This window comes from Haliaeetus albicilla, chromosome 17 (genome assembly GCF_947461875.1).
Source record: "Haliaeetus albicilla chromosome 17, bHalAlb1.1, whole genome shotgun sequence".
Taxonomy (NCBI): Eukaryota; Metazoa; Chordata; class Aves; order Accipitriformes; family Accipitridae; genus Haliaeetus; species Haliaeetus albicilla.
In genome coordinates this window covers 4,705,066-4,717,307 of record NC_091499.1, presented here as the reverse complement: position 1 = coordinate 4,717,307, position 12,242 = coordinate 4,705,066, and the positions used below count along the sequence as shown (strand labels likewise).

Below are 12,242 nucleotides of genomic sequence, written 5' to 3'. Positions count from 1 at the left end.
AAACATCTGCAATTTGTAATTAATTTTGTGACGTATCGTGTTACTACTCCAAAGGAACTACGGGTACCTATCAAAAAATGGCTTCAAGCATGGCAAGAATTAAAAGCAGGATTAAATAATATACAATTTAATAATAATAGAGCTATAGCTGTCATGACAAGGCAGAAAAAAATGACATCACCATATACAGGGAGGATGAAGCAATATGCCTGCCAGACCAAACAGTTACCTGTCATTATACTGCAGTCCTATTTCAAGAAAAACATCTGGAAAAAAAAATCTAAGAATCACACATACACACTGTAGAACTTCCAAGTGAAAGCCCTGGGGGGAAAAAAAATAGGCGAGAAGCAGGATGCTCCCTGAGCTAAGCAACATTTGTTCACGTATCTTCTAGGAGACAGTGAAATTTTCCCCAGCTTTCAAATGGAAACTGGAAACACACCATCCTCTGTTCTTTAAGCTCTCACGAGGAAGTCACACAGACTGAGGGTTTGCTGAGCAAATATGTTAATTTTTTTCTAGTCAGCCAGTTTTATCTTGATACTGGCTCCCTCTTTCAGCAGCACATTGGATGAAGACAGTTGTTAGTTTGACGCACTTCACCCTTTCCTTGTTAGGGAAGAAAACCCCCCAACTTCCTAGGTCTGAGATACTTGCTGTCACCCAATATAATTATATCCAGTGTTACCCTCTTGGCTATATGATGCTTTAGGGAGCATCAAAGGCATGTTTGGGAGGTGGACAGGCAGAAGGAATTTAAAGTCTTCGCTTCAGCCTCCTTCCTCTCACTTTAAGGGAAGTAAACTCCCTTTTACAAGGCACTTAAGAGCTGGCCCTGAACGTCCCCTTCGCTGCCAGCAGCGTCTGGGAAGGGCACAGGCAGCAAAAGCACTGCAGGTCCTCTGAGAAGGAAGCAAGTAGTTTACACCTCATGGTCACCGACACCGCAGCTTCTCTGCTGTCAGCACCAGGAAGCTGACGTCTATCTAGCGGTATCTTGCTTAGGACAGCCATTTATTTACACAGCCTTGAAAGTTAATGGAGAGGACACACTTAAAACTTCTTCCCATTCACCATCTGTAGTGAAGAATTCATCTCCCCCTACTAAGACAGACTAGTTTTTAGAGGCACCTCCCTCCATTGCAACTAATTACGAAAAAAGCACAGACGGCTAGGTGTCACTCAATTTTAAAGCAGCTGATTAGGAGAGAGTCCCAGCGTAAATAATAGTTCCATATCTGGCTTGTAGAACTAACCTGACCACCCGTTCATTTCATAACTCGCCTAATTTTGACAAAGACTAACACTGATTTGAACTGCATTTTGATGGCCAGGTATGTCAGCTTTATTATGAATTAATTTGTTAAGTAAGGACCTTAAAGAGCTGCTTTGAACATTCTCATTCTAAAAATGGCAACATTAAAAAATGTGATTTTTTTACAGGCCCAAGACTATAGCTGATGGGGAGACTTAATGCCTGGAAAATGCATGTCAAAGTCTTACTGCTGTAAGCTTTAATTGGCACTTTTGATGTTCTTTGAGGGGAAAATAACTCCTCCATTCTTACAGTAGAAAAATGCAGAGAGATGCTGAATATTTCTGAAGAAAATATATAGGGTCGAAGTTATTCATCAGCTTGATTTCCAAAGGATGGGAGGCCAATATCTGTGTAACCTCATGACTTTAGAAGCCAGTGAGTAACTTCAACCTATTCTGAAAAGGTGTCAAGGAGAGAGGAGTTTCCAAGGCAATTAAGTTCTTGCAAGCTCTGTGAAAATCAGTGGCTGGCAAAGAGGTCCAAATAATGCCCCCAGGGGCGAAATGATGGGCAGAAAGATGCCCTCTCTCTTGCCCTCTTCTCTTCCCAACAAGGAAACATGGAGAAAGACACTGGATCTACCAGAGGTGTTAACACATTAATAGGAAACAGGACTTCCTTAGTTCTGCTCTTCACAGCACTCATTTTAAATAGAGCTCTTTTCTCAGGATTTGCCAAAATCTAATTTTATAACTATGATTCATTTTCTACTGTGCCACCCCTTCTGCAACAAAAGTCCTTGGGAAAATTAGACATGACTACCCCCTACCACCAGTTACAAAGATGTAAGAGGGAGCACAGCCATACTGACATTAGAATGTAGGCTGCACATCTCAGCTGGTCTGACATGAAACACCAACCACCAGCTAAGTAAAGGTATTTTCATATTGTGTGTTATAAAAGTGACCACAAATTTTCATCACGGTCAGCACACAGAAACACATCTCACGTAGTTTCCTTATGCTTTGATACGCTTCGGCACTGTGTTAGTGACTGATGAACAATTACAAAACCCACAGAACTTCCAAATCCTCTTCTCTTATAAATGATACACAGTTCTGCTATTTTCCTGACACTTCAGAACAAGGTGTTGTGGTCCTTTTTAAATAACAATACCAAAATAAGTGTCATAAAAAGACATGTAACACATCTGTCACTACAGATCGCTGGAATTTGTGATCATTTATTGCAGTCAACTGAAGAAGTAGTAAAGTTTTATAACAACGTTATGGTCCTTTACAAACATCTGCTACCATAAAGGGTAATTTTACTCTGATTCAACTATATAATAAACCTTGTATTTTAACATAGTAAAATTGGCACTGAAATACATACTTTCCAAACAAGGCAATAAATAGCAAACAACTTCTTCAACTGTAGAGTGCAACTTTATAGATTTTGTAATAAAGTAATTACAGAGCAGTTCCTTCAAACAATAAATGCTTCATAATTTTAATAAAGTACCAAATGTAGCTATGCAAGCTAGCAGAAACAAGTTTAACTTTAAAAGAGAAAACCTACTACAGAAACGCAACATAGAGCTTTTTAGTACAGAAAACGGAGCAAGCATCCTCCAGTACTACAAGAATTTGCTTACACAGGCAGAACAATTTTCCTTTGTCTCCCAGAAATTTAAAAGAAAATGGGTATAACCCCTGCTGCTTTACACTGTTTTGCTAACTAAAAGAGCTAAAAAAATAGATTCAATCAGTATTTATGATAAAAACATACCTGTAGCTAATCTAATGGCTACTGCCACAAGCCATCGCTTTACCCTAATGCTATATCCCAGTGAATTGCTAATATTAATCATCTGGGAAGAGCAGGAAGACAGCACTGAAAAAGTGCTGAAGTGCTTCCTTCCTAACTGCAGACAGTGCAAGAAAACAAAACAGAAATGATCGTTTATGCCCTACGATATCATTGTATTGGTTGTCGCATTCAAACCATGATTGGTTTTGACAGGTACCACAAGCGATTTTGCAGCACCACATTACGGGAGCCTAGGGCTCCTCTTTTTGGCAAATGCCAGATGGGCAGACCCCACAGAAACACCCTCTGGCACTCACTCTTTGGCTGCTACGTGTTATTTTGCCCAAATGTTCAGTTTCTTATCTCTTCCTGACACACTCCCTAACCAAATTAAGCAGGTACTTGGTTGTTACTGGCAGTGGCCTGGGAGGTGGTGAAAAGGGCCTGAAGCTCCTCAGGACGGAAGTGGTATCCTCTGTTTCCTGAGTGCCAACTCCTTGACAGCTATTTACAACACTGGTTAGCAAGAGCCATTTTATTTTTTGGGAGAAAGCAAAATCCCTGCCTTCATGAGGCACTCTGTCTTCTCGGTACAGACAGCGCTCTCCAAGCTATCTTTCAAACCCAGGTCCTCCACAGATACGGGCAGGGACCTGCCCAAGCTCAGGCCGGAATGAGTGGCTCCAACAGCGGCAGTCATCACCCGCATGAAAGCAGAGAGGCAGGGGCCTGGACAGCGCTTGGGTCAGCCCTTCAACACAAAGCAGGGGGAGACTGAAGGTAACTAACCGAAACAGAAAGAAAACCATGGAAAAGTGAGACCAGTTCCTTATATGCCAAATCAAAAAGGTGCAATTCAGCAGCCAGGGAGGACTGCAGGGGCAGTCTATGCTGAAGGGAGCAATCAGAATCGAAAATCAGGAACGCCAAGAAGTGGAACTGGGTAACCATTCATGGAGCGCATGCTGGGAAGGGTAAAACCTGGTAAGAGAAGATAACAAACTCATGCAACAATCCATGGATAAGGAGAGTAAGAATTGGAATTCAAAAATAAAGTAACCATGGTAGCGTTACTGCCTCTTCACTAATTAAGATGTTAAGCCTATTAATAACGATGCAGAAAAGGCAAGTTTCCAATTAAAACTCCTGCTTCCTATTTGAAAAGGTGGTGTATTGTGTGATGAAGGATCTTCCAACCCACTAGCAACCAAGGAGGCAAAGCATTACTAGAAATAATAAGCAGCATACATTAAAGATAGCTGACCCAGCATATTTTTTGGTAACTGAAAATGCCAATAGATTTTGGGAAAACTCAAGTGTCACACTACAGAAGGGAAACTAGAATGAATTGGGTATAAATACAGACCAGTTTTCCAATATCCAAACCATGCTGCAGTTTAAATTTATAGAAGATTAAAGGTTCAAAACGCAATTACCACCACTTAACATCTTTTATCAAAACCAGGCTTTAGTAAACCTCATTTTGCTCTTCAGCAAGGTACCTGGTTGATAAACCTAACTGAACAGTCTTAATACTTCTGCAGGTCATCATCGCAGCGAGTCAAACATCTTAACTCACAACTAGTGTGATACTATGTCAGTAAAACAAACGCTGGGTACACAAACTGGCAGATCTCAGTGAGGAGCTCTCCCACTGGCTGCAAGTCGGGTGAGTTTTTGGGAGGTTGTACAGATTTGTGATAGGACTAGCACACTTTAAGGCTCCAATAAAACCATACAAAAGGCAAAGCTGGGCAAAGCCATGTGTTCCTACACAGAGCCAGAGTAATGCAAAGCAACAGAAATCATGAAGTAAAGCTGAATTTCATTTGGGTACAACCTGCTTTGGCATAGCAAAAGGCAAAAATAGCCATAGAGGAAAAAGAAATGTAGGCAATAAAATGGGAGACTGTCCTGGGCTCTCCAAGAAACTTTTGTTCCATCTTAATGCCCACTGTGGTGCTCCAGCAAAAGCAGCTAACAGGAACTGTGAATACAGAAACTGGAGCACTTAGAGTAAAAGAGAAGAGGTTAAAAAACAGCAAAACACCAGGAAGGAAACACAAAGGGATGAAGAAAACATTTACAGTTGAAGACTGGAGAAGATCCATTTGTTTAGGCTATCAAAAAGAACTTGCACAGAAACAGACCATATGTTCACACATTTTAATAATGACAGCTTATTCTTATTAATAAGTACCCCCACAGGTGGTAGATTTACACTCTGCTACAGTTATTTACAACTAGGCAAATTCTTGAATGAAGAACTGAGCTCAGTCTGACTGAAAGATACTTAGTTCAGTGCCAGATAACTTAGTTTTAAAGACCTGCAATATTAGATCATCTAATGTAATCAGTCTCCTTTCGACCATAAGGTGTCAGAAAGTAATGTTATTTTTCCCCAAGCAGCATTTAGCCAGTTTTCAAACAGGCATCTCCATGAATCAAGGAAAAGATAATGCAAATAGCATGTAATAAGCTAGGTTATAACGAACAGTATTCTAAAACTGCATACAGAGCACCCCAACAGTACTTGCAATCACGGGCTGACCCTCTCGGAATTAAGCCTGCATTTCTGTCATGCCATTTACAGCGGTCAGCCTGAGACGAGATGAAACGGCATTTCCATCCCTTCTCCACAAACAGGAAAGGAACCCCAACCCACTCTAACGGAGGCAGAGGGGATGGTTCTTGATTAAGGGGACTTTTACCAATGACCCACTGTGCTAAGATCAGTCACGTACCGATCTCCTCCTCCTCCTCGGAGGCTGTACTTTGGATAACAGTGTCAAGGTTCATGAACTGTAAAGCTCTTTTACCACTTTTAAGACACTACATAAATGCTTAAATACACAAAGAAATCCAAGCCCTTGTATATCTCAGTAAGATCCCAACTATCCATTTCACATCACTATACTTGCATTTATACTTGGATAGGGTAAACAGTATTACAGATCAGGTCGACACTGAGCAAATAACAGCTCCAAAATCTGAGCTGCAGCATTATGTTTGTTTACATAATATCTCTCAGAAAATTCATCACAAGCATGACAGAAACAACAAGCTTCACAACAAATCCAGGCAACTAGAAACATTAGCAACACAGACACATTTACACATTAAAAATCTATACAACGTCCTTTTCTCTCCCAGTCTCCGAAACGTGTAGGTTCAGGGCCTCTAGGTCCACCCCTCTCTTTTGTAGCAGGATTGATTCCATCAGGGAACTCTAAAAATGACAGGGAAAGTTCATTAAAATGCCTATAATGTTGACAAACACAAAGATGTCACCATCTACAATGTTTGCCTCTTAGTTTAATTTTCAAATACAAAATCAACTCTCTTTTTGTTTTTAAAGACAACCTGGAGTTAAACATTTCCCAGAGTCATCCAAAAGTAATTTCAGAGAGTGTTTCGACTACAGGCAGCAATATGTACGATCATATCCAGTTATGCAAATAAAAAAGCAACTCAATGCCCAAAGGCACCAAAGCACCGCAGTTTCTCATCAATTCCCAGTGAGAATTTGTGTCATTCAGGTATGCTGTACGTATGTTCACTATATCTAAAACACCAGGTCACTTTCTGTGTTTGTTTAGGTCTCTAATTTTAAGCACTCACGTTTTTAATTTTTAGCTTGAATTTTAGTTAAAATTCTATTATTCTTGTATTTAAAACACCATGTTTTCACGGATACTGGTACGTTTTTCAAGAAGTAGCATATTGATATTCATCAACACCAGACGAGATACCACAGTCACAGGAAGTACTGTAACATCCCGAATAGCTAAAATTAGACTTTTCACCTTCTAAAGCTTAAATTAAGCTCACTAAGTCACTGCAACACCCTTTCAGGAGAGGGAAACTCTTCCTAAGTGGGGTATGGATTGGACTTTCAGCTCTCTCTGTTAAGTGATGTGCTAAGCTTACACATTAGCAGTGCTTCTTTTGTTCCCAGCACCCTACTAGCTTATGCTGCCTACTTGGAGCTTTCTGCACCTCACAATCAACATCCTTGTGCTACTCAGTGCTCCCTTACTCAGGGCCATCTCTTAAGAGTAGTAACTCCGGCCACCCATGCTGCACAATGGCCATCCCACTGGGCATCGCCAAGCCACGAAGTATGTTTTGGCACGGCAGCATCCGAGGCCGAGCGTTTTCTCACCCTGCACTGGACTGCAGGTATCCCTGAAGCTCACTGTACCCCACACATCCCCTTGACACGCTGATTCTCCAGGGCCTCCCATATATATGTGTAACTCAGGGCTCCCTCAGTTGTATCCCTACTTCAGCCCTGGTGGGCAACACAAGTAATGAGGAGCAGGGCTGAAAATGAGGAAAGACAACAACAGAAACCCTGGAGAGCAGAGAAAAAGGACAGTGATGGAGGGAGACTCACGTAGCTACAGGCTATACAGAATGACATATTGGGATGCCTGTTTAAAAATTCATGCAGACCAGGATAGGAAATGTCACTATTTGAGCACCTCTGGCAGTAGAAGGAGCGCAAATGCATCTAATATTATTTTGTCAATGTCATCATCCCAATATCCAAGCACTACTGATGTGCTGACAGTGGATGCAGAAGCTCAGAAGATTTGTCCACAATAGCTACACAGCAGCGGGAATTCAAATAGCCAGCTTAAACTCTTACGTTTTTTCCTAACAACACAATGGGCAGTCAGCAGCCTAACAAACTATTACTAGTGTTACATGTGAAGAATGTACAACTACATTTGAAGCCAAAAGAAACCTTGAGTCTTGCTCTAAAACCTAGAACACCCAAGTGAAAAGCAAAAGATAATAATTATGCATTCATTCTAAATGAAGCAGTGATGACATTTATTTTCTTGGGAATAAAGGACAAGAATTAAATAGCTGCTTATACAGTAACTCCAACTCTGAGTCAGTTCTCAAGTGAGTCACAACCTGAAATTGCTTGCAACCATTTCAGAGATGATACTATAATTTTTCAGTCATTTTGTCATCTGGATAGTCATAGTAATCTATTGATATATTAAAAAAGCTTATCCTAGAGACCTCAAAATAGATAAACATGGTTATCACTACTGGTAAACAGTAGCAGAATATCACACTATGGTGAATAAGATAAAAGCATGACTAGCACTTTTAGTTAAGAGAAGATGGCCAATTAAAAAGAAGGAAGAAAAGAGATTTTGTCTTTCTCCCGTCTGATAAAAAAAAGTATACGTTCCTAGTGACTTCAGCAGCAATATATCTGTGCCTCAATCTTGTCAGGTCCTCTGAATGCAGCCCACTAAGGTGACTGGAACGCAACACCAACAGCAGTTCATTAGGTCTCCCTAGACCCCACCGAGTGGCTCAGCAAACTCATTATCTGTTGCTGCTTTTCAAAACGCTACCTGCAAGACTGAGAGAAAGACTGACCATGAAATACAGCATGAATCAGAAATCTTTTGTGAACTAAGGAACACAACAGGCTTTTTGGATAATTAAAAGTAGCTGGTGCCCTCATGAGTTTACTACCACCATTTACAGCTGTACTTAATAGACCAGTACCAGCTACATTTCTCAGAATCGTGCAGCGGTTTACGGTGGAAGGCACCTTTGGCAGACATCTGGCCCCAACCCTGCTTAAAAGGCTGGTGTTAGGTCAGGACATCCAGGCGAACTGGAGTATCTCCAAGAGGAGAGGGATCACAGATCCTCTGGGTGACTTGTTACAGTGTTTGACCACCCTTTTTCTGAAGACTTTCTCCCCCATGCACCATTTGCTGCGCTGCCTCGTTTTTTTCAGAGCCAGTAAGCTTAGAAAGCGATTCTGAAGTGCTGAATGCCTACACCTCTTCTTAAACTGACATCAGCACTGCATCTCAGGGTCTTGCCTTTAAAACATGGCTTTCAATTTTGTAAAACATTGTAGGGTTCGGCGTTCAGAAGATCTCGCGATGTCACGGAAAGTTAGAGGGTTAGTCGCAGCCTTATGATGTGTCTGTAATCCCGCCTACCCTTGTTAGTATAAAAGGAATTGACTGCGCAATAAAAGGCGGAAGTTGGCGCTCACACTGTGTGTGTTATCTGTCTCTTTCCCTGGTCTGGGGTTGACCAGTGATCTAATCGTGGCACCTTGATATGCAGCGAATGCTACAAAACATGACTTACTTTCCAGGGGTTCCCTCTCTATGCTGGACTCCTCTGGTTCATCAAATCGACCTACTGGTAACTTCGGTTTCTTAAGCGACTGCTTAGCAGGTTCAGATCTTCCTCCTGTCTTAGAGCTGGTGCTCCTCAGAAAGCTGCAAAGCTGCGATGACTCTATCAAACAAACAGATATGTGTAGCATAAACGTGAGAGTTTAATACTGAGTAGCTCTGTGACTGTTCAGAGCACCTCTGAAAAACCCTCTCTTCAGAAACTAGGGAGTGGGGGACAGGAAAACAAACTCCAAATATTAGTTTAACATTCAACTCACGAACACCTAAGAAATCAGCACAGATAATTATTTTTGGCCCTAGAAACATATGGAGGCAAAACTGTGTTAGTTGTATAACTTAGTTCACATAAACAGTGTATTTTAAACTGCTTGAACTTATCTTCACTGTTATCTTCTTGTATTTTAGACTCTAAATAGTAATTATGCTAACATAGACCAGTACATTCTGTTTTCCTGGAGAATTCCTAACCTCCCCCAAGAAACCTGCTGATTTCCATGTCTTGGCTCATTTCCAGCAGCTTCTGAGTCAGAAAAAGCTTCTGCTTTCCCAAAGGAAAGTTTTAAAAAATAAAACGTTGTTCCCTTAGTAACAGGTTTTCCAGAATGTTGGTAGAGAATAGTTGGGCTTTCCTCATGATGGTAAAATAATTCAGCTGGTAGTCAAAAGCAGGACAAACTTTGAGCACTTTCAAGTTCAATTATATAACTGCATGCAAATGCTTTCATTAAAAGCATCAACTTTTTTCCTTTAAAGTTCCACTAACATTTTTTTAACGTAAATGTAGGAGAAAGCCTATTAATACCCATACAGTTCTTTCAAGCAGTATAAAGATGGAGGTGCACAGATATCAGAAGTCATAAATAATTCAAGAGTCATAAACTAGTCAAAAATTACTTATGAAGATCTCTTAAAATGACTGATACTTCTGCATTTGGTTAAAAAGCCAAATGTCCACAGTGAGCATAAACTACCCTCTAAAAATATTTTAGCTATTATATTTAGCTAAGACACGTGCCTAAAGCAGCTCTGACTTTTCTTCAGAAGGAAGATTCAAACAGAAATCCTCCCTGTACCAGCTTGGGAGCAAAGGACTGGGAAGAACCATTATTCTACCTCACTGAAGAGATCGTATCAGGAAACCTTCTCAAGCAATGTGGATTAAACTCACCCATATATACACCAACCAACAATCCACCTGTATTCCCAGAATCAGCATATTCATTCATCTTAAAATACCACAGCCTTAAGATTAAACCCTACAGTCAAATAAACTGTATTATGCCTGCCAACTGTTGCCAATGGCCCAAAGGAATTTTTTTTATTATTATTATTATTTTTGCTTTAAGCATGACATAAGGGACTACCAACAGCGAAGAATCTAATCCTTCTGCAAACATTGGCTCTTTCTACTCCTGCCAAACATCCTGTCATTCTTCAGCAAGCTGAAAGAGAAGCTAGCTAGAAAATTAAATTAAAGCTGATATTCTAGCCCAAGTTCAAATAAGTCAGATTAAGGTAGTGAAATGAAACTGATTATCTCAGTCAGCAAAGAAGCAGCAAAATCTATTTTCCTATTTGCAATACTTGGTATTATTGACCAAAATACATTCTTCTTGACACAGAGATGACAGAAGCTCACTATTAAGTACCTCTGAAAAACATGAAACGAACAATCAACTTTTATCAGTAAGCCATATTCTACAAACTGATCTTTGACTCCCTCATCCTTTATGGGCAGTTACAAAGCCATTCAATTTATTAATTATATAGCTGATTTTGAAAAGAAGTTGAAAATCCTGAGTCTTTAAAGTTGCTGCGCAGCCAACATCTGCAACATCCAGTCTTTTGAAGTGGCCCACAGACGGTGATTTAGCATAACAAAGCCATTCGTGCAGCTGGAGCTGGGCACTCATCAGGATGTTGAGGGGACAGAAGCATCAGCCAAATATTGCCATGAACCTAACAGCCAAATAGAGCCTAGGAGGGACCACAAACATCTAACAACATTTTTTTCCTGGCTCTTCTATTAACATGTACTGTACTGGTCTGTTTCAGGAATATTCCATCAACCAGCTCACAGAAATCTCAACTCTGGATGGGGAAGGAAGCGTGGCCTGACCTGCAGCCCTACAGAACAGCCTAAGCTGAGCATGCCTGTGGGGACAGACACTGTTATGCAGGCTACCTTATTTGTTGTCCAGCCCAGGTTTCTCCATAAACAAATCACCTGAGTCTCCTCACGTAAAGGGCACAGACCAGTAACTTTCAAGGCCACAGTAAGTTCCCTCCGGCTATTCTACAAATATTAAACCACAGCTTAATATTTTACTACCGTTTAAAAGTTCGCAGCAACGACAGGGAAAGAAAACCTTCGGAACAGATAGTGAGCCCCGATAGCAGTAGGTTTGCAATAAAGGGGAGAATATTACTACCTAGAAGGGGGGGGGGAGCAGGAAACCTGTAGAGAGCTGGGGGGGTGGCAAAAGCTGTGGCACCCCACCGCTCCTAACAGATGCCGTAGGCTGAAGAGGCGGGGGGGTCTCACCGCGGGCGGCGCACGGCCTCCATCACCCACCGCCATCTTAGGCACCCCTCAGCAACCCCAGCGCCGACAGTCCCGGCCGGTAACCTCCCCTCTCTCCCTCCCTCCCTAACTCCCCTGAGTGAGAGACGGGAGGAGAGTCTGGGGGAAACCCCTCAGCGGCAAAGCCGGGCCCCCTTTCCCGCCCTCCGCCCGCCTCTTACTCGCTGCCCTCGGCGCGCCGCGCAGCAGCCGCAGAGCCATAACGGCGCCGAGCCGGGACGCGTGAGGCGGCTACCGCGCAGGCGCCAACCGCCAGCGGCGGGGCGGGCGAGCGGGGGCGGGGCTCGCGCGGCGGGTTGGACGCCGCGCGAGCCCCGCCCCCGCTCGCCCGCCCGCCCGCCTGAGGGAAAAGCGGCGGGAAACGCGGTTTTAGTCAGGGCGGCGGTTT

The 12,242-nt window shown here is 42.1% G+C and overlaps 2 protein-coding genes across 5 annotated transcripts in view; both read right to left on the bottom strand.

Moving 5' to 3' along the window:
- The window catches only part of FAM135A (family with sequence similarity 135 member A), a 111,082-nt gene that overhangs the window by 9,806 nt on the left and 89,034 nt on the right, over nucleotides 1-12,242 (bottom strand). For all 4 annotated transcript variants that reach the window (XM_069804600.1, XM_069804601.1, XM_069804603.1 and 1 more), the window contains one exon: nucleotides 9,218-9,370. The gene's annotated coding sequence lies outside the window, so the exon portion shown is untranslated. The remainder of the gene's footprint in view (nucleotides 1-9,217; nucleotides 9,371-12,242) is intronic.
- Nucleotides 2,485-12,122, bottom strand: SDHAF4 (succinate dehydrogenase complex assembly factor 4). Its single transcript, XM_069804608.1, has 3 exons — nucleotides 12,016-12,122; nucleotides 9,218-9,370; nucleotides 2,485-6,302 (listed from the first exon to the last, which is right to left on the bottom strand). Exons 1-3 carry the CDS (start codon nucleotides 12,053-12,055, stop codon nucleotides 6,193-6,195), a joined length of 303 nt encoding a protein of 100 aa, XP_069660709.1. The 5' UTR covers nucleotides 12,056-12,122; the 3' UTR covers nucleotides 2,485-6,192.